Genomic DNA, 26,730 nt, shown 5'->3' on the forward strand with positions numbered 1-26,730 from the left:
AACCAAACGATATATTATTTAGAGGGTTATATACAGAATAAATAAAATCAAGAAAATTACTATCTGTGGAAGGGAGGGGGCTCTAACTGGGAAATTGTGCACTGTGAGCCTCTAAGATTCTGGCAATGTTCTATTCTAAAGTTGAGTCATGGGTATATGAGTATTTGTTTTGCTTTTTCTTTAACATAAACATATACACATTCCATATACTCCTTTTATAGATATGTCACATTAGAAAAATTCAAAAGGCACAGAAATGTATAGTATACTTCTATTCATATAATATATACACTGGTTCATGTATAGAAAATTATTTCTAGACAGATACACATGAAATGGTCATTGTTCTTGAGGAAGGATGCCAACGTCTTGAGACACGAATACTTACTTTTAATTGTATACCTACTTATGTCCTTTTAAAAAACTACATGCATATTCAATTTAGTTACATTAATATAAAAATAGCACCTACCTATTACTTTACCTTCCCTTAAAATAACTGTACATATTTTTAAATTACCATAATATAAAAGCATCTTATTATGAAACCCATTCAGTTATATGAATCCAATCATGTCCTCTGTGAAATTACATAATTTCTTACTTTAGTATCCTTGATAGTTCTTAGTAAAGGGTAGACAGAAGCCAGAGGTTGGCTCCTTTCACGCTTGTTAACCAAATAAAACAAAATCTATAACATACTGCGGTACTATGCTATCAGAACTACATTGTAATTCTACTCTAGATTAACAATTTTTCAGGCTCAATGTTATAAAAATATTTGTATTGTATGCATGTAAGTTGTCTTCTAATTTGAAATAGATTTTCTTGGAGCAGAGTTCATTTCTTTTGTATAATAGCTAATTATGCTTATCCAAATAAAGAATTAAGAACAATCACACGTTAAAGGATGCAAAAAAAAACCAATTTAGATACATGTTCCTTCCCTTTAAGCAGCCTATAGTCAAGTAGAAGAAGTAACTAAGTATGAAACAAATAACTGTACAAGAGAATATGGAATAATGACAATAAAAGTCCTGAGTGTTGTAAGAACATATAGGAAGGAAAAGAACTTGAGTTAGAACTGTGGCTAACTGGGACATTTGGGTGACTCAGTCAGTTTACACATATGACTCTTGATTTCAGCTCAGGTCAAGATCTCAGGAACTGTGAGACCGAGCCCTGCGTCAGGTCCTGTGCTGCACTTCATGCTGTAAGTGTGGAGCCTGCTTGGGAATCTCCCTCTACCTCTCAAAATAAATAAATAAACTTAAAAAAAAAAAAAGAACTGTTGCTAAGAAAATATTTACTGAGAATTATTGAGTCAGGATATATAAAAAAGTATGATTAGATATAAAATGGAAATTATAATCCATGTTATACAGACTACTACACGGTAAACTCGTGCTGCTTTACTTTACTGGTAATAACATTACCAAAATGTCAAACAAATCCAATTTCAGGCATTTGTAAGAATTAAAAAGAAAGCTTCTTTTGGTTTGTTTTTAATTTGCAGGTAGAAAAAACTACAAAATAGATATTGTATCAACATAGAGGTATAATATAATACTAAGGAGACATGTTAACAGCAATGTAGCTTAGTGTTAATCACTAAATTTGGCCACGGGCAAGTCACACCTGACTGTGCACCCCAGCCCTGCCACTTACTAACTTTTGTGAGACTTGGAAGTACTTCCCTTCCTAAGTCTCAATTTCCCCATATGTAGAATGAAGAGAATTTAATAATGTATCTCACAGAGAAGATTCAAGGAGCTTATAAAAAAACAATTTTTGTGGTGTCCTGCACATAATACTCAGTATTAGTTAGTACTATTATATTCCCACAGTTTATCAATCATCACTAAATTTTATAAGGTTCATTATCCCTTATGCATGGGGAAATATGTCTTCTAAATACAAGGAGAGATCAGTTTCTTCTAGTCCTATTTCTTGAATCACACTTTGAGTCTGAATTAAATAGACTTTGAGTAAAAACTCACTCATCAGTGCAAACAGTTGTTGAGGTATTCAACTTAAGTATTTTTTATATGTAGTTCCCTAGTTAAGTACTTAAAATTATATTCATACATTCCCAACTGTAGTATTATATCCAGGTACTGGGTATAAAAAGTTTCGAGATTGAGATACATTTTCTTAAACATTGCTTCTAGTATAATTCTGACCTATAGGCTGGAAAGCCATGTTATTAAAGCCATTTAACAGAAATGGTTAGTATCAAAGCTAGTATGAACAATCCAATATAAAGTCAATAGAAGAATAGAAGAATTGGAAAAAACAGCTATATTCCTTGGTCAAAGTTCAGTGTGTTAAGTAAAAGAGTCAGTGGTTACTAAAGAAAGGTGTCAGATATGAATAACTTCTTTTTTTAAAATGTTTTTTGATGTTTACTTTTGAAAGAGAGAGAGAGGCAGACAGAGCACGAGTGGGGGAGGGGCAGAGAGAGAGGGAGACAAAGAATCCGAAGCAGGCTTCAGGCTCCAAGCTGTCAACACAGAGGCACCCAGGCACCCCAGATATGAATAACTTTCAGGTTACAGACAAAAATCTATAATTAGTATGTTTGTAGCATTTTCCACAAGTTGTTTCATGTAAAAGGAAAATGATGATGACTTTAAGTTTATTTTGAGAGAGAGAGCATGCACATGTGCATGAGTGGGGTAGGGGCAGAGAGAGAGAGGAAGAGAGAATCCCAAGCAGGCTCCACACTGTGTGGTGGATCCCAACAGGGTGCTCGATCCCACAAACCATAAGATCATCTGCAAGATCATGATCTGAACCGAAAACAAGAGTCAGACGCTTAACTGACTGAACCACACAGGTGCCCCAATGACGATGATTTTTGCTGTAAATTTACTGGAAATTTCAAACCAAATATTCTGGATTTTAAAACATATCTGAGTCCAAAAGAGGAGAATTTGGGATAATTTATATGGAGCACTCTGAAATATGTAAAAGATACAATACAAACCCAAGTGGAATACTGAAAAATAAATCTTACGCATATGGCAGGATAAGATCAGTAAAAAGAACATAAAAATATTCTATTAGTAAAAAAATATATAACTTCTATATATAAAGCCTATTCAAGGATATACATCAGGTTTTTAAAAGCCTCTGTTTTATTTTTTTATGGGTTGCAATGTTAACTTCATTTACTTATTTTTTTAAGTAAGCTCATACCCAATGTGAGGCCAGAACTTACAACACAGAGATCAAGAGTCGCAAGTTCTACCTAATGAGCCAGCCAAGAGTCCCAAAACAGACTGTTAAATAATTTATCATATATATTATAAATAAGGACCACAAAAATCACTTAGTAGAAAGCATACTTACAGAGCAATAAAGAAATTTATCCTGGTATGCTCATTTATGGTAAATTTAGCTCTCTTGAAATAAACAAAGGTCATAGCCAAAAGATACTATAGGGAAAAAAGTAAAAGTTAATATTAATGTTTTACGTTCATACGTAAAACTGCTTTAAGATAGTTATCTTTAAGATGAATAATAAGCTAAAAACAATAAAGCATTATCTATCTTTATTACAGAATTACCTATTTATTTGGGTCCTTATTTGCTGGCTTCCTGTAATCCATGTGAATGGTAAGAAATAGTTCTGAACCATTTATCATGATTAAGATTAGGAAGAACTCCTAAATTTTATTATTGCCAATATTTTTTGAATCAAAACCCTAATTTTTTTCTATCTTAAATTTCAAATACATAGAGAAGTTGAAATAATAATAAAACAAATAACCATACATCCTTCACCTAGATTCATCAATTGTTAGTGTGTTGCCACATTGGCTTGACATACGTATCTATACAAAAATTTTTTCCTGACTCCTTCCAGTTAATTGCAGACACCTATACTCATTTTTCATTCATTCATTCATTCATTCATTCATTCATTCATTGTGGGGGGGATTTTTAAATTGAGGTATAATTGACACAGATGTATATATTTAAAGTTTACGATGTGATGATTTGTTATATACATTGTGAAGTGAATAGCAAAAACAGGTTAATCAACATATCCTTCACCTCACATAATTATCTTTTTTCCCTTTTTGTTAAGAACACCTAGGGTCTACTCTCTTAGCAATTTCACATACTCACTTTTAAAAATAACTTCAAATCAGAAATTAGAATAATTTATTCTAATGGCTCTATTTTCTTCAGAAAAAAAGTGTTTTAAATGTGTTATTAGAAAGACATATCTTTCCTGGTATTAGGGCACTGTCCAGGTTCTATATGTTAAAACTAAAAACAATTAAAGTACTGATGTATTAGATTCTCTCTCATAAAATGCCTTTTTATCCTACCTTCACAGGATTCACTACAAAGGTGACTCCAAGATTTCAAGATAACTTTCAGTAGAGAACTCTTAAATACGGTATGCATGGTTAGTTACTTTAAAAGCACTGCCCCCTGCTGTCCAGCAACTTTAATTACTGTAATGCATTTAAAACTGTAAAGTAGGAAACTTACAACTCCACATGCACATTATTACACAGCTATTTTATATGAAGGCATTAATATTAATTTTTAGAAGTGTTAGAAAAATTGTTATGTTTAAAAAGATCTCATCTTATAGAAATACATCTTGAAATATTCATGGATAAAATAGTCTAGTTTTGGGAAGAAGGATTAGAAGAAACAAGCAGAGCCATGAGCTGATGATTACTGTAGCTCCATGATAGGCACATAGAGGTTTTTTAATTCTATTTTCTCTACCTCAAGGTATACATGTTTGAAATTTTCTAAAATAAAGTTTCCAAAATTAGAGATTAAAAAGACCAAACTTCGATTTTATCTGTGTTATCTTAAGCTTGAAATAAAAAAGTTCACATCAATATTAACTTAATGTATATTTAATCATAAGCCAGGCTTCCATTCATACCTTTCCCACATTAAATGGGACATTGAATTTAAGTGTGAAATGAAGTCATGCTGAATTTTCTGATATGACTACCTGGTCTAAGATACCATTTATAAAGCTGAGATCATAACTGTTCTGCTAAATCTAAAAAGTACAGAAATATGGTCCCTAGTATGTAAGTCAGCATCATGACGATCTTTTAGAAACACAGATTCTGAAATAAAAAACACAAGGACCTAATTTTATCTATAAAATTATTGGGATTTGTTTTACCTATAAAATATTAACTGTATAACAGACCGCCTTAGTGAAATTAATCTCAGAATATTCAGTAATTCAGAATTACTCCATAGCCTGATAAAAGGTGATAATTCTGATCAAAACATGTTAAGTCTATACTGATTCTTGTTTTCAATCAGATAACAGACTTAAGGTCACTTAAATATAATTAATAATATTCTGCAATTCCTCAAGTATAAAATGAGTCTATGATGTATGCTAATTTCAAAAATTAATGCATAAGGATTACCCTTAGAAGGAGCAATGCAGGCTAGTCCTTTTCCTAACAATAATTAATAGGATAGAAAATTCTTATAAGGTTTTGTTAAAGTTCTGACGGTTTAGTAACATAATAATTACATCTTTACCAAATTTACCTTGTCTGCAATTTTACAGCAGCAGTCCATCCACAAGAAATCTTGAATTAAATCGTCATCTAGAACAAAAGATAGCTATGACTTGTCTTTTAAAAACAGAATGTTTCCTTTTGAAGAATTAATTTCAAGATAGGGGATTATAAATGATGCTTAGAAATCAAACAAAAATGCCTGGACAAGTACTGTCTAAAATGTAATTTTCACTTCTTTGGTGCATTTACCATTGCAAGCACTGTACAAAAAGTTACGGCTTTTACTCTTGGGTTTCCCATCTGATTTGCTCGGGCCAGAGAGGGTATGGTAGAAGTGTTTGGTTTCCTGACTATCCCAATAGCTCTTTGAGAAAGATGTCTTGGGTAACTGTAGATTAGCTCTTTATTACTTTCAAAAATCAATCTTTACTGGTAGAAATGGAGTCTGATAAAAGATAACTCAGTCTTTAAGAAATAATGACTAAATGAATATTACTGATTTTCAAACTGTTTTTACTCTTTCTACTACTTTCCCCTGTTAGGTCTCAGGGTATTTTCAGTTTTGAATTCTTCTTTTCACCTATTTATCTCTGTCCAACTATCTATTATACAAATAATAATGAAAATGTCTATATAAAGATTCATAGTTTATTAGCTATTTACAATTAATACTTAATTCTGGAAAAACTGAGTATTATGACAAAAGATTAACAAAAATACTTTTAAAATATGCAAAAAGTAGGTCAAAAGTACTTACTTCAATTTTAAAAGGTCAAAATATATAATCCCCAAATATATGAGTAGTTGTCTGAATACAATCTGAGAAAATCTGCTTTTTCTATTCCCCCCTTCATTTTAAGTTAAATAACAAACAAAACATACTTCTTTACACTAATTTTCTTTTTTTCTTTCTTTTTCTTTTTTTTCTTTCTTTCTTTCTTTCTTTCTTTCTTTCTTTCTTTCTTAAGGTTTATTTATTTTGTGTGAGAGAGAAAGTGCGAGTGGGAGAGGAGCAGAGAGAGGGAGAGAGAGAGAATCCTAAGCAGGCTCTACACTGTCAGTGCAGAACCTGATACGGGGCTCGAACTCACAAACCATGAGATCTTGACCTGAGCTGAAGTTGGACCCTTACCAACTTAGCCACCCAGGCACCTGCCTGCCTCTCTTTCTCTTCCTTCCTTTTCTCCTCCTTCTCCTCCTCCCTTCCTTCCTTTCCTCCTCCTCCGCCTCCTTCTTCTCCTCTCCTCCTCCTTCTTATCCTCCTTCTCCTACTCCTTCTTCTTCTCCTTCTCCTCCTCCTCTTCTTTTTTCAATATATATTTTTTTAAGATTTTTGTCTTCTGAGCAGGGCGAACACTCCTTGTCCCCAACTGACTTCTGCGTGTTACCTGGATCTAAGAGACTGTGGTACCTACATGACTTGATTCACTCCTACAGATATTTACCAGAATCCATCTATCCTACCCTTTAGTCTAATCTGTCTACCTTACTACCTTACCTTAAAAAAAAAATTTGTCCCTTCCTTGGCTACTAGAATATAAAAAAGTTTCTTGTTTTAAGAAATTTGTCAGCAAAGTAGCATTGTCTCATGATCTGAACAGATAAATTTAAACTCATTTCATGAGCATGATGATAAAGCATAATTTTTAAAAATATTCCCCTGGGATCCCTGGGTGGCTCAGTTGGTTAAGTGTCCAACTCAATTTTGGCTCAGGTCATGATCTCATGGTTCCTGAGTTTGAGCCCTGCATCAGGCTCTGTGCTGACAGTGCAGAACCTGCTTGGGATTCTCTCTCTCCCTGGCTGGCTCAGTAGGAAGAGCATGGGACTCTTGATCTGGGGGTCATGAGCTGGAGCCCCACACTTGGTGTAGAGATTACTTAAATAAAAATAAAATATTAAAAAATAATTCCTGGGGCGCCTGGGTAGCTCAGTCAGTTAAGCATCCAACTCTTGATTTTGCCTCAGGTCATGATCTCAGAGTCATGGAATCAAGCTCCACTAAGCAAGGAGCACGGAGCCTGCTTAAGATTCTCTCTCTCCCTCTCCCTCTGCCACTTCCCCATGTGCACATGTGCTCTTTCTCTCTCTTTCTCTCTCTCAAAGAAAAAAAAAATCCCTACATATAATACTGAAACTCCTTGAGGTTGGCCAACCTTCCCAGTTTGCTCAGTTTCAGCACTGAAAATCCTGGGAAACACCTCAGGCCCAGTCAAACTGGGCTGGTTGGCTCACCTGAGACTTTATGTAGTATTTTACTTAGGTCACACAAAACTCATGCTATGAATGTGAATTGCTCAGAATTCACATTTGACACTTGGATTTAAGTAGTCTAGAAGCAAGATGAATCTGAACTTCAAATCCAAAAGCAATCCAAAACAACAAAAATCCAACATTAAAAAAAAAAAGAGAGACAAACCCTAAGTAAAACAAAAACAAATTGATTGGAGACAGAAAATCTGACATAGAAAATAACAACATCTTCTTTGATTATTATGAAAATAATAAAGTAGATCTTTAGATTCTCTCATTTTTAATCACCTACAATTACTGCTATACAACATTTTTAAACGTACCAAATAATTTAAAGAAAGCAGTCATTCCTGTCGCTGTATAACTAGACAGGGTCCTTTGGGGCGTTTAGACTTGTTGCTATTATGTGCATTTTTTCAGATGCTGGCCAACTATCTTTAAAAATAGGACGCTCAGATTAATGGGTTTTTTTAGGCTGATGTGATCTATTTGACCCTGATTTTACATGAACAGTGACAGTAGGCGGTGTCTCACAACACAGCTGATTATGTCTCATTTTGGTTTCCCAAGATTCCTGTAAAAATAAAACATAATAATTTACCACACTCTTGTTCATTTCTATATAAAAACAACTAATCAGATGACATTACCAGATGCAGTCATATAAAATGTTATTGAACTTGCTACTAAAATACTATTTGTGATAGTAACTCACATAAGAAATTGTTTTTATCATTCATTGCTAAGAAATGCTATGTTTCCTTTGGGTAACTGATAACACCTTCTCTTCTCAGTAAGATCCTGTATACCATTTTGCTTTGACTACTAGGGAACCCAAAACCAAATTTGAAAGTTAATTAGAGAAACTATGCTGCACTTATAATCTATTTGTGGTATTCTTTTTTCCTAAAGTTTTAAATTCTGCTTCTACTGACATACTTTTATCATATAGTTGTTATATGACACTTCAAACTTTTTATAGAACAAGGCAAGCTATTTCCAGAAATAAATTATTATCATATCAAATCTTACATTGAAAGTAATCCACTTCCCCACACAAATATTTTCTTACTGGTAATTCTTTGATATGCTACAAAAATCACTTATTCAACAAGCATTTACTGGTATTTATTAAAAAGTTAAAAACAATTCTAGCAAAGAAATGTAGGGTATACGTGAGGGATTCTCATAAATTGATCACTCTAATTTTTAAATTTGTGAGTGTATGACTTAGTGGTTAAATGAGCCATTGCTTTAGGGAAGAAAGATGGGCTTATCACTGTTTCGCTAAATAAAATAACTCTTAAAAACAGTATCCTTATTGAAATGACTACAGCATTTTTCTCTATCATAACCACAAACTGTTAATTTGAGTGATTGATTTTAAGTGTATATGAATGTACAGTGTTGTAATAAAATTAGAAACAAAGTTAATTCATCAATATTTAACAATATGCATAATCACTACCATGTTTGGTGGTAATTAGTTCACATAATTATTACTACAGTTTGTATTACTTTTGTAATACCTTTTTTATACGGTGGTAGGAAATGGACATATGCATAGGCAAAGCAGGAAACTACTCTGAGATCCTAATGAGAACTTCTGAACCCATAACTCACAGTGACCCAAGCATGGCAATCCATAACTCACAGTGACCCAGGCAGCCATGCCTCCCTTGGTGTTCAAGGAGTTAGGTACAGATTCTCCTTCCTGACCCTCAGAAACTTCCCTGCTGAAGGAAGGAATGGAAAATAAGATTGGATATAGTAGGGCTAGATCAGCAATGTCCACTGTAATGTGAGCCACATTTGTAATTTTATATTTTTAAAGCCACATTAAAGAAGTACTAACAAGCAAATGAATCTTCGTAATATGTTTTATGTAATCTGGTATACCCAAAATATCATTTTAGTGTATAATCAACATAAAAATAATGAGATATTTTACATACTTTATTTTTCATACTGAGTCTTTGAAATCTGGTGTGTATTTTACACTTATAGTAGGTCTCAATTCAGATGCTAAATTTCCAATAGTGAGAGTGAAAAGTAGTCCTACCAATACAGTAAAGTAGTGTGTAAGGGACAAATATTTTACACTCCTTCAGTACTTAATTTTAAATTAAAATAAAAAATTTTCAGTGCACCATCCACATTTCAGGTGCCCAACAGCCACATGTAGCTAGCAGCTATCATATTAGATAGCAGAGGGCTAGATTATGAAAAACTAAGCAGAGGAAATTATATTCAATTGATTCTATAATTGCTCTCCTCCCTCTGTTTCACTTCCCTCCCATCCGCTCATCTTTCTTCTTATATCTAAGGTCCAACCAAATTTAAGGCAATTATGGAGTTGGGGATGGGTGCTACAAACTCCATAGAAAAAGGAAGGGGTGATAAATTGAACCTTGAGACTTCAGAACTTTCTGCTCTTTCCTACCCACCTCGTCTGGGAGACAGCTGGAGGTCTCATCTGCATCTTTTTTTTTTTCCCCCTGAAGTAAGAGCAGCCTTACAATCTAGATGGAAAAAATTAAAGTCAGGCTTCCCAAACTGGGAGCTAGGCTTGGGGGTGGAATGTGCCAGAATATAGAATAACTATGGCATATCTCCCAGAAGGTAAGTTTTACTCAATGTTAGGTAACTTTAAAAGTGTTGTCATACTAAGATAACCACGGACATATCACGAAACCAGAAGGCAAATTTTGTCAATCAAATAGATAAATATGTTCATAGTATAGCTTTACACTATTCCGTTAAATTCTATATATGCGTTGGGATACTTCATATGAAATTTGAGGAAACAGAGAAAGAACTGTGAAATTCCCCAAACAGAGATTCATTGAAGTTAATCAGCAAACACTGGCAGAAAAGTTATGGAGACACTAAGGAGAGAAGCGATCAATGCTACATTCTTACTCGTATTCCACTTTGAGGTAGTTTTAAATTATGCTCTTCATTTAGATATACTGAAAATAGAGTTCTCATGGAAGCAAGAGGAAAAGAATGCAAGGCAACTAAAAATATGAGAAAGGGTAAGAGACAGGGAAGAAGGAAGGAACCAGAAGAAACTACACTCCAAATGGCAAAAACCCTGTAGTGGGTTTTTATTGTGGACTCCACCAATCTGGAAAAAAAATTGTACCAGAATTCACACTGAATAGGATGTCTGGGGTTTTTTTTCCCCCCTTTGGTAAATATACCACAGCTAATTTATAGGTATCTAAAATAATTTGTTTTCTCTGTGGGTAATATAAAGAGTGTTAGGGTGTGGCGCACAGAATCATACGACAGAATCAGTATTGGGAGACTCAGCTGCCTATATGAAAAATCTAATAGCAACATCTGGTGGCGATTCAGGGCAGGCAGGGAAACCTTAACTTCCTTATAATTGCAGCCTTACACTGAACACTTAATATGTGCCAGGCACTGTGTGAAAAGTTTCACATGCATTATCTCATTTAATCCTCAGAACATTTCTATAAAATGGGTTATTATTTTATCCTTATTTTCTAGATGAGAAATTTGAGGCTTGGGGAAGAAGAAATTTGCCCATGGTCACATAATTAACGAGTGATAAACCTAGGATTTGAATCCAGGAATGTCTGACACCAAAGGCCCATATCCTTTAACCACCAAAGAAGTGTTTTCAAAATTAAATGAAATCATGTGTAAAACATCATGGTATGCAGCCCGATATTACTTACTGTCACCCTGCCAGGAAAACAAACCCAGCTTATAAGCTTACACTTTATAAAAATTTAAGTCAAGCATTTGCATTGTCAATACGCAAAATAAATTGTGACTTAGTGGTCAAATATTAGCCATTGCTTTAGGGAAGAAAGATGGGCTTACCACCGTTTTGCTAAAATAAAATAACTCTTAAAAAACAGAATCCTTATGGAAATGACCACAGCATTTTTTCTCCATCATAACCACACACTGTAAACTGTTTAAAAAAAACAACACAGCAAATTTAAGAAAAAATATTCTTGGCAAAACTGCTGGAAGCTTTGCTGGGGCTATTATCACAACTCCACAATTTTGATTTTTAAATATGGGTTTTTTTTTTCTAATTTAACATCTAAATGGCTATTGAATACTTTTGGGCCTCAGCCAAGTGCTAGGTGCTACAGCACTTGTAAAATTGCATGGCAGAGCTGTTTCAATAAGAAGTTCAAGCTTATTAGAAATCCAGGCAATTAGGTGGAGAAAACCAGGACACTTTGATGATGAGGTGGTCGGAATACATGGAAGCTGGGCTGGACGAACCGTAGGAGGTGAGTTGTGACAGCACTCCTGGGACCACCACTCCTGGGAGCACCAATCCTGGGAGCACCCATTTCCTCATTCCGGGATGTTAAGACACGAGACACACCTAGGTGCTCTTAGATCCTGGTACACAGATGCATTCAGTAAAAATTACGTATTCTATTCTAGACGTTTGTTCATAGTACGTATTTAGGACGGTTCATGAGCGAAGGAAGTATACGGATCTGCCGAGCGTAGTGCTGAATCCGTGGCCCAAACTCACTACGTGGCAGCAGCGTTACTGTGTCTTTTTTGCAGGGAGGCGTGTCTTTCGAGGGAAGAAGAGTCAGACGGTGCCCGGAGAGCCACATTTCACCTCCGGCGATATAACTGAAATGTTAAGATGGTACTGGTAACAGAGACCAGAGGTATTTTTAAACATGCTTGTGTTCGAGAACAAAATTTGTTAAACAAGCGGGACCTCGATTTTCACATAGCATGGGGTTTATCCGTGTCGAAGTGTTCAATTCCTTCAAAAGGTTCTTTAAAAAAAAAAAAAATAAAAAATCGAAGCCCGCTGGCCCCCAGCCGTGCCGACGGGTAAGAAACCTGCGGCTGGAAACTGTGGGAGGTGGCTCGGGGCCAGGGCACGGACGGACAGCGGCTGTGACCCCACGGCTCCTGGAAGAGGACGCGCTGACGGGGACCCAAGCGGACCGGGGCGGGCTCCTCCCAGAGGATCAGGACCGGCGGCGGGCGGCGTCCCCCGGGGCTCTCCTCCCCGCGAGCGCGCCAGGGAAGGGCCCGCCGGCGACCCGGGGGGAGCGCGACGCCGCTCCGCGGTCCCCACAGAGCGACACGAGGAAGGGTGCAGCCTCGCGGACTCCGACCCTCGTTACGCCCCCCGCCCGAGCCCAGGCCCGAGGCGCCGGGAGGGTGTCTCCCGTCGCGGCGAGGACACCTGAGGAGACTCGCGGGCCCGAAGCGTGTGGGGGAAGGGGGCCGGGACGCCATCCCATCCTCACACCCGGTGGGCGGCGGGGCCGGGGGACGAGAGGATGGAAAGACCAGGCGCAGCCGAAACTGGAGGGTGGCCGGCGAGGCCCGAAGCCGGAGCGCGGAGCGGAAGGATACCTGCCAAAACCTGGGGCCGGGCGCCGGACAGCCTCCCACGGCACGCCTCGAGGCCTCAGGCGGTTGCTCGCCACTCGCTCCGCAGCGGCACTACCCGCTCAGAGACCTCCCGCCAACCGCGAGCGCGGGCCGGCGCGGGCCAATCAGCGCACAGAGCCGCCGCCGGGGGCGGGGCCAAGTTGCGCGCGCCGCGCCCCCGACTCTAGCTGGAGCGTTCCAGCTCGAGCTCCCGCTGCACCTGCCAGCCGCCCTGCCAGCCTCTACTGGCCTTGCTAACCCCTCGGAGCCGGACCCTGGCAGAAGCCACACCCTCCCAGATCTCTTCTGGCCTCCGATTGATCCCCTTTCCCTTGGACGCTCATTGAAGTCTGGCTTGTATCCGAGCCCTGTACCTCGTCTCCAGTTAGATGGAGAAGCCCTGGGGGGCTGGGACTACAGGCCTTCCTTAACTCACTTCCACTTCACAGCACCAAGCGCGATGGCCTGCACACAAACACCAGCAGTACTCGACAAAGAGAGATGTCAATAGTAGGAAGAGAAAGAATCAGAGGTGAACTTTGCAGCAGCAATTATTATGCCCATACAGTGACTGCTAGGCTAAAATAACTAACAGAGGGACACCCCTTAAACTAAAAAAGAAAGGTGTGAATACCGTGTGGCTCTTTGTGACAAGGGTCATATTGCACTCTTCCAGTTTAATCTACCGTTTAAGCTGTAAGTTCTACAGGAACCTTTTGATTTTGGCCTCCTCCTAGCCCTTGGCCATGTGCCTGAGATGTAGTAGGTGATTAGTAAATGTGAATTGAGTAAATAAAAGGATTCATCATAGCTTTAAAATGTGTTCCCTGATATCCTTTCCTCTTCACTTCCTTCTACCTAGTGTATAACCGCTTTTCTTCCCCCGTTAACATCTCATGGCCTTTTTTTTTTCATGTTGCTACAATCTTTCTAAATTTTATTGAATGCATATAATCCAGGGTGGATGGACCCTTCTTCCTGGACGGTTCCATTCTTTCCTCCTTCATTTGACCTGGCACTCTGATATTTGGGTTGCTTCCAGATTTTTCAGCAACCACAATTATACACCTAAAAAGAATGTGGCCTGCCTGTTTGTGGAACTTCCCAGCAATTAATTACGCAGCACCCTGAAGAATGAGTAAGCTAGTTTCCTTCTTTCTTGGGCTATCACCACAGCAAGATAGGGCAAAATCACCTTCAGGTAGGAAGACGGTGCAGTCCTGGGAACTCATTTTTCCTTACAAATGCCTTCACCTTTCCCCCTTGGCCTTTAATGGGGGAATGGACCAAGAAAGCATCAACTAGTGTGTGAAAACCTGTAATATTGCCTCCTCCTAGGAAAATGACTGCTTTAAACCTCATTCCTCTGGTTTCCTGGTTGTTCTTTTTTTCCCCCAAATAGCAGAGTTTACTGTGATTAACTAGTTTCCAGCCTTGCATAATGTTTACAAAGCCCACGTATGTCCACTATATGGAAATCACTGTTACAAATGTGAAGCAAGGAAAGTAGCACAATAATGAATAGCGGCGCTATCCTTCTAGAACTTTCTAGACAGATAACAGACACGAATAACTAAAACAACGAGTTGTGGCACCAGAGATGCATATATAACGCAAAGGCAAAGTACAGTTAGGAGAGGGTACTCTTGGATCCCAAGTCTCCACACAGAATTTGTTTTCACTTAAGTAAAATTTGTACACAAAAGTCAGCAAATATACATAGATGTTAACAAAGCAAGCTATTGGGGAAGAAGCTTACCACTTAAGTTCTGGCTTCAAGTTAAGGGTTATGACCAGCAAGGTCTTCATGAGCCTTCTCATTCTTGGGTTTTTAACTATGTTGGGCCCACGACACAGAGGAAAGAAAATGTACTTTAGAGTCACAGGCCTGGTTTGAATTGAAGCTCTTTCACTTTACTGGCTATATGAACGTGGGCAAATTATTTAACTCTGTATGCCTCAGGTAAGTGTAAAGGTGGGATGATACCCTCTGCTTTGTAAGCGTATGGGACAAATTTGATATTGTGGTAAGTTGTTCAGCAGTGGACTGGCACACAGGAGGTGTGTTACCTTCTTGCCTCCTTCATTTGATCTGGCAACTGGCTGATAAGAACTGAATACACATTATCTAAAGAGCCTTTGCATATTGCCGACAGTCCTTTTCCTCTTTTCATCCATCCTAATGCATGGCTTTGCTATCTCCTCACTAAAATATTACTGATTGCCCACAGCCTGACCATTCCCTGTACCGCGTGCATCACCTCTAGTTTGTCCGCATTCTACCTTGTATCTCCCCACTATTATCTAGTGATTCTTTACTCCATTCTTAGTGACATACTTTTTTTCTGAGTATGTCTTAAACTTTCTTTTTTGAGGGGCACCTGCGTGGCTCAGTCGGTTAAGTGTCGACTTTGGCTCAGGTCATGATCTCGTGGTTCGGGAGTTCAAGCCCCACGTCAGGCTCTGTGCTGACAGCTTAGAGCCTGGAGCCCAATTTGGATTCTGTCTCTCTCTGTCCCTCACACACACTCTCTCAAAATAAATACATAAATGTTTTTAAAAAGTAAAAATAAATAAAGACCCTTTTTAAAAAAACAAAAACTTTCTTCTTTGAGCTGGCATATAATGTGCTCTTTTTAAACTTCATTAAATTTTCTACATGATATCCATCCTTTAAGACCCAGCTCAAGGCATCAGTCCATCATCTGAGTACTTAATAAGTGCAGGACTCTGCCATTCTTGAATTCCTGCAGCATTTTCTTTTTTAAAGGTTTAAAAAAATGTTTACTTTGGAGAGAGAGAGAGAGAGAGCAAGCAAGCAGGGGAGGGGACAGAGAGAGAGAGAGAGAGAATCCAAAGTGAAGCAGGCTCCAGGCTCTGAGCTGTCAGCACGGAGTCGAACTCGGGGCTCGCTCACGAACCCTGAAATCATGACCTGAGCCGAAGTAGGACACTTAACCGACTGAGCCACCCAGGTGCCCCCTGCAGCACTTTCTGAAGTTCTAATTTTTGCAATCTTATTAACCAGCTATTTTTTTATACAATATTTTTTATTATGTGTACATATAGATACAATTTTACATAAATGGGGTTGCATACATGGTTTAAAAAATGGAATATTTGATATGTACAAAAGAATATATCGTAACATATATGCAGGCAGAGCATAATAAAGCAAAAACTTCAAGAAGCCACTACTAACCAAAAAAGCATGAACCCACCATCCAAGAAATAGAACATAAACAATACTGTTGAGATCCTGTATGCTCTTCGGTGGAAGAGCATACTTTCCTGAAGAGGTGACTTTTGTCTTTCCCATTCCCTTAAGATTCACTGTATCCTTAAATACAGATTGTTTGTAAACTTAGTACTTTGTATTATTTATAGTTTAAGATTTTAACATGCAAATGCAGGACACTGTACAGCATTTTCATTGTTGTATGGAATTCTGTTCTATGAATATACTGTAACATATCACCATGCTCCTCTCACTGGTCATTTTTCACTATGAATGCCATGAGTCTTCTTGTACACAGACTTGGTTGGTTATCAGCTGCTGTGCCTCTGTAAAACCGTGTTAGTTATAGTGGGCATAGGTTCTGATTAGTTGGTGTTGGATTGGTCAGTGACCATGTTTCAAATATTCAAATACTACTTCTGCTTGTATATGCCCCATGGTGCACACTTTTTTATATGTACTTTTCTTATAAAGGCTTTAAAGTGAAAATGATGGATTTTAGGATATGCATTTTACAAAATTATGAATGCTAAATTTATTTCACAAGTACTTGTACAGATTAATTATCTATATGCCCAAAGTGGAGCTCAAACTCATGACCCTGTGGTCAAAAGTGAATGTTCCTCCGACTGAGCCAGCAAAGTGCCCCTAGTTGTACCAATTTTAAGTAAGAGTCCCATTAGTCTACATCTTGCCAAGTTTGTATTTTCGGACTTTTGTGACTAGATTATCATCTTTTAAAGTATGTCATAGAGAATACCTGGGATTTTCTTTTAGCATCCCTTTTCTGGTAAATTTCTACTCAACCTCCCAAACCAGTTGGGTGCAGGGATAGCAGCTATATCATAACATTATCAATCTCTCTTCTTCACCTGCTGGGAGTCCTAAGGGCACTTGACCCAAGTTGAGCCAAATTCTCTTCCTGGAATGTTGCACTAAGACCCAGAATTCAGCGTGGCTGACTGCTCTTTTATATGGAGGCAATAAAAACTGAGAAGTATGAGGATAGAACATAATCAATCTAACAAGGTATAAGCACTGTATTAGTTTTCTTCACTGTACTTTTTTGTTCCTTACTGAAATAACCTAAAAAAATTTTTTTTAATGTTTATTTTTGAGAGTGAGACAGAGCGTGAGCGGGGGAAGGGGAGGAGAGAGAGGGAGACAGAATCCAAAGCAGGCTCCAGGCTCCAAGCCTCAGCATACAGCTGGATGTGGGGCTCGAACCCACGAACCATGAAATCATGACCTGAAGCTGAAGTTGGATGCTTAACCCACTGAGCCACCCAGGAGCCCCTGAAAATAACTTTCTTGATCTTTCCCCATACTTGCTTCTGCCTATGACATAATCCTTATTGTTAAATTGAGGGCAACAGCTCACCACTTCAAGTTTTGATTCCTAGTTTTAAGTATTCACAAATACTAGGTGACTTTTGCAAGACAAAATGTTACACTACACCACTTTTCTAAAAATGTTTGAAGTGGCTCACAACAAAGGTGACTTGAAGGTCAATTACACAGAGAACCTAGAGGATAGAAAGGGGGAGGGGCAAGAAAATAACCATAAGATCTTGGAAAGTTTGATTACGAACAAGAGGCAACTTTCTCTACGTGCCTGTCAGGTGCTAGCTGCGTTTCTTCAAGTAACTAGACACAACTTCTAGCACTTACCAATATATTACCAAATGAAGATTAGTTTTGACCATAAACTATTTTGGTCCCACAGACCCAGATCAATTTTCTCCTGAAATTACTCCAGCATTCTTGTGGAAGACAAAAGCAGTTCAAGGAGGATAAATGAAAACTGGAACTTTTTTTTTTTTTTTTTTTTTTTGCTAATTTCTCCAAAAGGCAAGGTGTTTAAACAGTAAGTTTGAAACTCACTTGCATTCATTAAAAAAAACATTTGAGTGCTTACTACGTGCCAGGCTCCACTCTAGAAGCTGGAGACACATCCACAGAAAAAAAAGGGACAAAAAATTTCTGCCTGTATGAGCTTACATTCTAGTCACATACAATTAAACGATTGAAACCCAAAGGCTTCTAAGGGGCCAAATACAACAGTCTTGAAGGAATGCCCACTGTACTAAATGGATCTGTACAATTACAGAAGAATTGATTTTCTTCAAAAAATAGAATAGACCACAATTCGTTTCAATATGTCAGTGAGCATACGGAGTTTAGGGAACTCAGTTTGATTAAGATTAAGGTACCACACTCAAAACAGGTGTTACTGTACAATTCTCTTCAGTGGAGTTACCAGTCTCCACCCAGGCATGAGCTACAAAACCTGAGGCCATTATCCTGGAAGGTAGGGACCTGTTTTTAAAACTTCTCACTTTAGTTGTACACTACATAACAGTTCCATGTTGAGAGTTGGTTCTTGGGCTTCTCACGTTTTCTAAGGTAAGAAAGTAGGTTATTATTTTCAAATTTCATAAATTTCAGTAGTTTTACAAGATCTACCAGAAATGATTTCTAAAGTGATTCTACCCTCACCCCTGCCTTCTTAGGAATCCTTACCACACTTGAGAGAGCTAAAGCAACAAGCTCACAGTGTCTGTCAATAACCTGTCGGGAAGTGGCAGCATTTCAGAAACTGTGCCAACACCAGCTTGAAAATGATATAGGTGAGGTAGCCGGATATAAAAAGTCGCAACACTTTGCTTTTGTTTCCGAGCTCTTTTTTCCGATAAATATACTAGAAGGCTTAAGACTTACTTTGAAGTTAGTTGAAGTAAACACAGGATTCCTCTGGACTACTCCTTTCCTGTTGTACTGTATTTGTCTTTGTGACTCTGTCAATAATCAGTGTTTATATATGAGTAATCTATGATAGTTTCACATGTTGAGTTGTGGTGTCACTGCTTTCTGAGGAAGAATTTTGGCCTGTAAATCTGCTGCATTGCTCAAATTAGGCAGCTGCAAACTGAGCACACCCTCTTACTTGGTGATCCCAGGCCTGTCTCCAGAAATAGACCAAGGCTCCCAACTTTTTGCATGTCGTATCAAAGAAATGCTGAATCTGTAAGCCTCAGGCAGTTAGCTTATTCTCCTCCCCCATTCCACTTGTTATCTTCCACCCTACTGACATTCAAAACATGGGTAACAAGATTTTATAACCGCATTAGCTGGCAAAGTCCCTAAGAGGAGAAAAGCAAAGGTTTATGGCCACTTTTATAAAAATACGGTTTAATAAAACTTGCAACCTGAACAGGAAAGTAAATCACAGTGAGAAATTAAAGAAGTTTATAAGTCAACCAATATAGGAGGTGGTGGCTGAGTAACTAATTTTGACTTTTTAATTTTCCTAATTAGGGAATTTATTTAGAAATTCTGGAATTCGGGGCCCCTGGGTGGCTCAGTCGGTTGAGCATCTGGTTTCAGCTCAGGTCATGATCTCACGGTTCGTGGGTTCAAGCCCCACATTGGGCTCTGTGCTGACAGCTCAGAGCCTGGAGCCTGCTTTGGATTCTGTGTCTCTCTCTGGCTCTGTCCCTCCCCGACTCAACGCTCTGTCTCTCTCCCCTCTCAAAATAAACATTAAAAAAAAAATTCTGGAATTCAAATATACAGGTAAAATCCAATCTCAACAAATCAAAATTGTTAAACTATATCTAAACTTCACTTTGTTGAAGTAAATTTAAAGAGACTATAGATAAAACTCTACATGTATACTTGCATGGAATCAGTTTATGTCTTATTTAACTACTGTTCATTTTGCAAGGTATGCTGTCACTTTAAAATATTTTAACTGCTTTTTAGCTGTTTAAGGAAATTATGAAACACTGAAAACTACCAGCAAAGAATACAGTATTTCTAAGTGGATGCCCCTGGTCTAGTCAGGTAGGGTTCTTCTCAGGCACAGCTCTGATTCAGGGCTGGATTCATAAGGAAATGAGGTTAATGAGGTTAATGCACCAGGAGCAGAGTAAACTTGACCATTTCCTTCTCTGAACACATTTTCAGCGTAAAGATGTGACAGAAAATAATGGTTCTTTTGGTTCAAGAGTTATGGTTGCCAAGGAGACAAAGGAATAGAACTGCACTTATAAATTAAGATGTTACTTCAGTTCCTTGGCTCAATATAATGCACTTTTTATATTCCTTAGGGACACATCTCAAGATGTTCCTGGCTTTCCCCCTATGAAGTTTTCTTTTTGAATGACATATATATCCTCTGAACACTGCTAACACTTCCAATTACCAACCACCTTTTAAGCTTAAAATTCTTCTTGCTGGCATTTGACTCAAACACTTTGTACAAACCAGTCTGGATGATCATGATTAAAATTTGTCCACAAACAAAATTAAAACAATGAATTTGTTAAAACTTCAAACACAAGGGGTAGTACATTGCAAATGATTCTTTCCATTCAAGAACTAGCAAAAATTTAACCTAATCCATGTGATCCATCACATAGCATGTTTGATTTTAAATGTCATGACATTTGGATTAAAGATAAATTTGAATATGGAAATCATTAAAAATCTGAGAGGAAGAATGCTATAAATCAGTGACACTAGAATCCGGGTATTTTTCCTCCTAAGAAATGAAGTTTTATTTATTTGAAGTGGCACTGTTACCAAGTAAGTAATCTTTGTAACACATTATATGACAGAAACTTGTAATGTGGTTTTAAGACTCCTCAAATAACCTGAATTTATTTTTTTGAGTAATCTCTATACTCATGTGGGGCTTGAATGCATGACCCTGAGATCAAGAGTCATATGCTCCTCTGACTGAGCCAGCCAGGCATCCTACTGCTCGAGTAATTTTTAAAACATGATAAATTTCCATCCTTCATTCAGTGACCAATATTACTTTCCTTAATTTACTATTTTTTCATATTCAATACTGACCAGGATGAATTATTATTTTAAAAACATAGTAAGTCAAATTCAAATTTATGTGTTTTGACTAATACAGAGATTAATAAAGACTGCCTTGTCTCCTGCCAAAGGTTATTTTTCTAGACTTCCTTCACTATGATTACTTTAAAATTCTATTAGAAACTGCTCACCTTACATTTCAATTAGGATATTTAAATCACATTACATAAAAGCCCATGTGATCTAACCTAATAGAACAATGCAATACAAGAACACTTCAGAAAAGAAATCAACTCAGTATATGCGAAAGATATTGAAATCTGTTTGAATAGAATGTGTGTTTAAATGTCTCATTGTAAAGGGAAAAAAAAAAAAAAAAAAGGAATAAAATGACCAGTCAGGCTTCATATCAATTAGAACAACTTTTACTAAATGAGAAAACTACATTTAAAATGTGCTTTAAAACAAATGGAATTAGAAAAAAGACATACGCATTTGAAAGAACTTTGCACTGTGCTGAAAATCAAATCTCTTGCAGAAATACAATACGCCAATTCATAAAATGTAAGTTAACAGAATTCTCAATTTAACATTTTCAAAGACAATATTAAGGTCAGAATTTCACATCAATGTAGCACATATAGAAGAAGGGCATTATAAATAGATGTCCATCCCTATGAAGCTTACAATTTGACAATACTCAATAAAAGCTTTTAGAATCACATCCAAAAGGGTCGCATCCAAAGTATCTCAAATCTGTGTCCTGTAAGTTCTCCTTCTAAAATCCTTATGTTGACTTTTCTACTCCTTGTTAATACTAACCCTTTAAAAAAAGAGAACAGGAAAAGAAATGCTGCAATAAACCCTTGATCATGTACAGAAATTATTGCTACTATAGCTCACTACAAAGCATGTCTATACAATATTGGATGAATTTTGATCATGAAAAATCAGAATAAAAATCTTTAGTGACATAAGCCTTACAATCGTATACAACATTCACATGGCAATATTAGACAGTTAAGCACCCAATAACCATCGTTGACAAAATGTCCCACTGACCAGCATTCATTTAAATACATCCTTCGTACAGAGGGAGGAAAAAAGAGATAGTGTCAGCTTTCCAAGGCTTGTCAAAAAAGGATTCTCATGTTCTGTGGATCTAAAAACAAATAGCAACAACAACAACAACAACAACAACAACAGCAACAACAAAAAACCCAAAAAAAAAAAAAACAAAACCAATGCAGGTGAGGGTGTTACCAGAAAGTTAAGCATGCCAAAAGGTGTTTCGTGCGAATTAAAACCTAAAACCAAGGTACCACATAATCACATTACCAACTAGTTGGGTAATACTATATGAGCCTTATCTTAAAGTTAAATGAAATGCTACTGCACAATAGAGCATCAATAAGTTAAAAATTAGAGTGCACAAATCCAAATCAGTGGCAATTTCTGTATAAAGCAAAATATTCACTATCAGCTGTGAAGTTTGCCCAGTCAAACTGTTTGATTCAATCACTGGATTGGATAGTTGGTCTATTTTTTTTGAAAAATATCAATCTTTAAAATTCCTTTTTACTGTAATGAGGCATAAGTTTTCTTAGTAAGATTAAACAGGTACATAAGTAAATAAGCAGGGAAAATAATAGTTGGTGAATGTCTTTAAAGCTCTTCCCACATTTCACTTGTAAAAATGTTCAGGGAAAAAAAAAAATTAATATTTGCCATTATTCTAGCAAAAACAAAACAAAACAAACAAAACAAGCCCAAAATAATTAACGACCAAGCAACACTAAAACCACATTACACAGATGGATCATCATGCTTTCATCTGGTTTAAACTATCACATCTAGTTTAACTGGGATGCTTTTCAACTTTAAAACTGTGATACGTGAAGATGTAACTTTAATGGGTAATTTTGAATTTGAATTTAACTTTGCTGAATATTATAACAGAGTATACTTATTACAATACAGTGTAGCACATCTTTCTATTAGAAAAAAATTTAAGATCCTTTACCCGTCTCCTTAAGTTAAAGGTGTGGACATCATAAAGGGTGTCAAATGGCTGGATGGTTTTACAGTGCACACTTATATATTATGAAGTATGTCCTTAACAAATCTGATGGTTTCTTTAGAGAGTTCCTTTCTTCACCTTTTCTTCGGTGGATTAGCTGTTCGAGGTGGAGTGACAGGACGTCCTGAATTCAGTCCACCATACTGGTACTTAGCTTTCTTTTCAGATGGTTTCAATATCTTAAAATAAATAATTTATTAACAGTGTTACTCTTTAAAGTGCAATAAGTTTAAGAAAATTATTGTTATAATAGCGGGCTTTTCAAAAAATGACATAAATTTTAAAGGTTCAATGAAAGTATGGAAAACAAGAAAGTTCCATGGACAGCTCTCACATTTAAAGTGTGCAGATGACTAAATATTTGAATATTCTTATCATCTGTCAAGCCACTGGTAATTCAAAACCTTAAACACACAAATCCTATCAACTACCCAATCCTTAGATTTAAGTAAAAAAATTTTTTAAATTAATATATCTCTGTGGTGAGGAAAGAACATTTAGTTTATGAGTCAAAAGACCAAGGTTGACTAACAGACACAAGAAAATATACTCAATGTCACTCACTGGGGAAATACAAATCAAAACTATGATGAGATACCACCTCACACCTGTCAGAATGGCTAAATTTAACAACACAGGAAACAACAGGTGTTGGCGAAGATGTGGAGAAAGGGGATCCCTCTTACACTGTGGATGGGAATGCAAACTGGTGCAGTCACTCTGGAAAACAGTACGAAGGTTCCTCACAAAGGTAAAAATAGAACTACCCTATGATCCAGCAATTGCACTACTAGGTATTTACCGAAAGGAACAAATGGAGTACACGTGCACCCTAATGTTTATAGCAGTGCTATCAATAATAGCCAATTTATGCAAAGAGCCCAAATGTCCACTGACTGATGAATGGAACATACAATGGAATATGACTCAGCCAATCCAAAGAATGAAATCCTGCCATTTGCAATGATGTGGATGGAGCTATAGTGTATTATGCTAAGCGAAATACGTCAGAGGAAGACAAATACCACGTGATTTCACTTGTGTGGAATTTAAGAAACAAAACAGATGAACACAGGGGAAAGAAAAAAAAAAGGGAGGCAAACCATAAAACAGACTCTTAGCTATAGAGAACAAACTGAGGGTTGCCGGACAGGAGGTGGGCAGGGGGATGAGTTAAACGGGTGATGGATCAGTCACAATGTTTATTCCATAGTATATTTGCTCATCTAGTATCAGTTGTAAACAGAATTGTATTTTCCATTATATCTTCTAACTGCTTGTGGTTTTCATATTTTAAAGCTATTGACATTTGGTTATTAGTATTAAATGCTAATATTTTATTACATTATAAAATATTAGGAGCAAAAAAATAAATGGGTGATGGGTATTAAGGAGGACACTTGTACAAGCACTGGGTGTTATATGTAAGTGATGGATCACTAAATTCTACTCCTGAAACTAAGAATACATTATATGTTAACTAACTAGAATTTAACGTTTTTATTTATTTTTTTGGGGACAGAGAGAGACAGAGCATGAACGGGGGAGGGGCAGAGAGAGGGGGAGACACAGAATCGAAACAGGCTCCAGGCTCCGAGCCATCAGCCCAGAGCCCGACGCGGGGCTCGAACTCCCGGACCGCGAGATCGTGACCTGGCTGAAGTCGGACGCTTAACCGACTGCGCCACCCAGGCGCCCCTAACTAACTAGAATTTAAATAAAAACTTGAAACAATAAATAATAATAATTCTGCCACTATTTACAGGATAGTCACAAACCCTTTAATTTTATGTGTAGATCTTAAAATTATTTACATATTTTATGTATCATATCAGTTAAAATGTACATGTCGATGATTTAAAAGTATTTACAGTTGTACAACCATTGCTGTAATCTAATTTTAGAGTTTTTGTCAGTCCAAAAAGAAATCTTGCTCCCATAAGCAATCATTCTCCACTACTCTAACTCCCTTCAATTCTGAGGAAAAACTAATTCTTCTCTGACCTGTCTTTTCTGGCTATTTCACATAAATGAAATCATACAATATGTGGTCTTCTGTGACTGGCTCCTTTCACTGAAATCATGTTTTTGAGGTTCATTTATGCTGTAGCATGTATCAGTACTTCACTACTTTTAATTGTCAAACAATATGCCATTTTATGGATAGTCCACATTGTGTTTTCGTTCTTTACTTGATGGACATCTGGGTTGTTTCCATTTTTTGGCAATTATAAAGAATGCTCCTATGAATATGCATATACCTGTATTTGAGTACCTGCCTTCAGTTCTTTTCGGTATACCTATGAGTGGAATTGCTGGGCCACAAAGAAACTCTATGTTTCACTTTTTAGGGAGATGCCACACTGTTTCCAAAAGCAGCTGCATCATTTTCCATTCCCACCATCGCTATATGAAGTTTCCAACTTTTCTGCATCCTCATTAATTCTTGTTATTATCTGATTTTTTAATTGTATTTATTCTGGTGGATGTAAACAGAGCTTTAACCTACATTATAGATAGAAATTTCAGTATTTACATACAAGTGTGTAGAAATGATTTAAGAAGCATTTCTTAGAACTATTCAGAGCATCACAGTGTCTCACTGAAGAAATCCAATTCCACTACGGCAAATGCTGAAAGATAAGGTCTAGTTCCTATCCTTAAATTATAAATGAGAAGTCACGTGTTTATATTCAGGTGGACTAGCTGACAGAAATAGTAATAAAATAAAGGGAAAGAGGAATAGAAAAGCCCGTCCACATTTAAAGAAAGAGACATATAGTATATGCAGGAGAGGCACATAAAATACCCTTTGCAAAAATAAAGCACTGAAGTTGTTTTAGTCTGTGAACAAGAATGATTTATAAGTAGCACACTATGAAGCCAGAGTTGGTCTATTTCTAGCAAAAGGAAACAAAATCTAAGTTATTAATTGAATTCACATTCTTTTAGTAGGTTAAGCCCCTATTCACGAAGTCATACAGGAATTTAACAACTTAAACATTTGCATCAAGAATGACTGACATAACTTAGGGTCTCTAAAACTCTAATACTTGATATACACCAAAAAGTCCAGAGCATTTGCGAATGAAAACAGAAATCTCTAACAAGTCTATGAGTGATAATCACTTCTGAATAAAACTGATTTATATGTATTTATACTATACCTGAAATGAACACATCAAAGTTTCATCCACACTCATCATTCCACCAGCATTATCAAACTCGCCACAGTAATTTGGGGCTGAAAATAGGGTTACCAATTGTCGTTTAGCAAAAAATTCATATCCATCTTCCACCACCTGTGAAAGGAAAGGTCAAAAGAAAAACCACATTTATTTATAGCTGATTCTCAACTGTCTATATTACTGAGATTAATGTGACAAAGACCT

General features: G+C 37.1%; 2 protein-coding genes across 2 annotated transcripts in view; both read right to left on the reverse strand.

The window, feature by feature from the left end:
- SPDYA (speedy/RINGO cell cycle regulator family member A) overlaps window positions 1–9,362 on the reverse strand; it is a 32,544-nt gene extending 23,182 nt beyond the window's left edge. The window contains 5 exon segments of the mRNA XM_032592705.1: window positions 3,355–3,440; window positions 5,557–5,615; window positions 8,105–8,131; window positions 8,134–8,199; window positions 8,202–9,362. Of these exon segments, the coding sequence (XP_032448596.1) occupies window positions 3,355–3,440; window positions 5,557–5,615; window positions 8,105–8,131; window positions 8,134–8,199; window positions 8,202–8,397 (434 nt within the window). The 5' untranslated portion in view covers window positions 8,398–9,362.
- Window positions 9,363–21,661: 12,299 nt separating this feature from the next.
- Window positions 21,662–26,730, reverse strand: part of PPP1CB (protein phosphatase 1 catalytic subunit beta) — a 43,064-nt gene continuing 37,995 nt past the window's right edge. Inside the window, exons 8-9 of the mRNA XM_030311386.2 lie at window positions 26,506–26,640; window positions 21,662–23,517 (exon numbers count right to left, since the gene is read on the reverse strand). Coding sequence (XP_030167246.1) covers window positions 23,413–23,517; window positions 26,506–26,640 — 240 coding nt within the window. The 3' untranslated portion in view covers window positions 21,662–23,412. The remainder of the gene's footprint in view (window positions 23,518–26,505; window positions 26,641–26,730) is intronic.

This window comes from Lynx canadensis, chromosome A3 (assembly GCF_007474595.2).
Source record: "Lynx canadensis isolate LIC74 chromosome A3, mLynCan4.pri.v2, whole genome shotgun sequence".
Classification (NCBI taxonomy): domain Eukaryota; kingdom Metazoa; phylum Chordata; class Mammalia; order Carnivora; family Felidae; genus Lynx; species Lynx canadensis.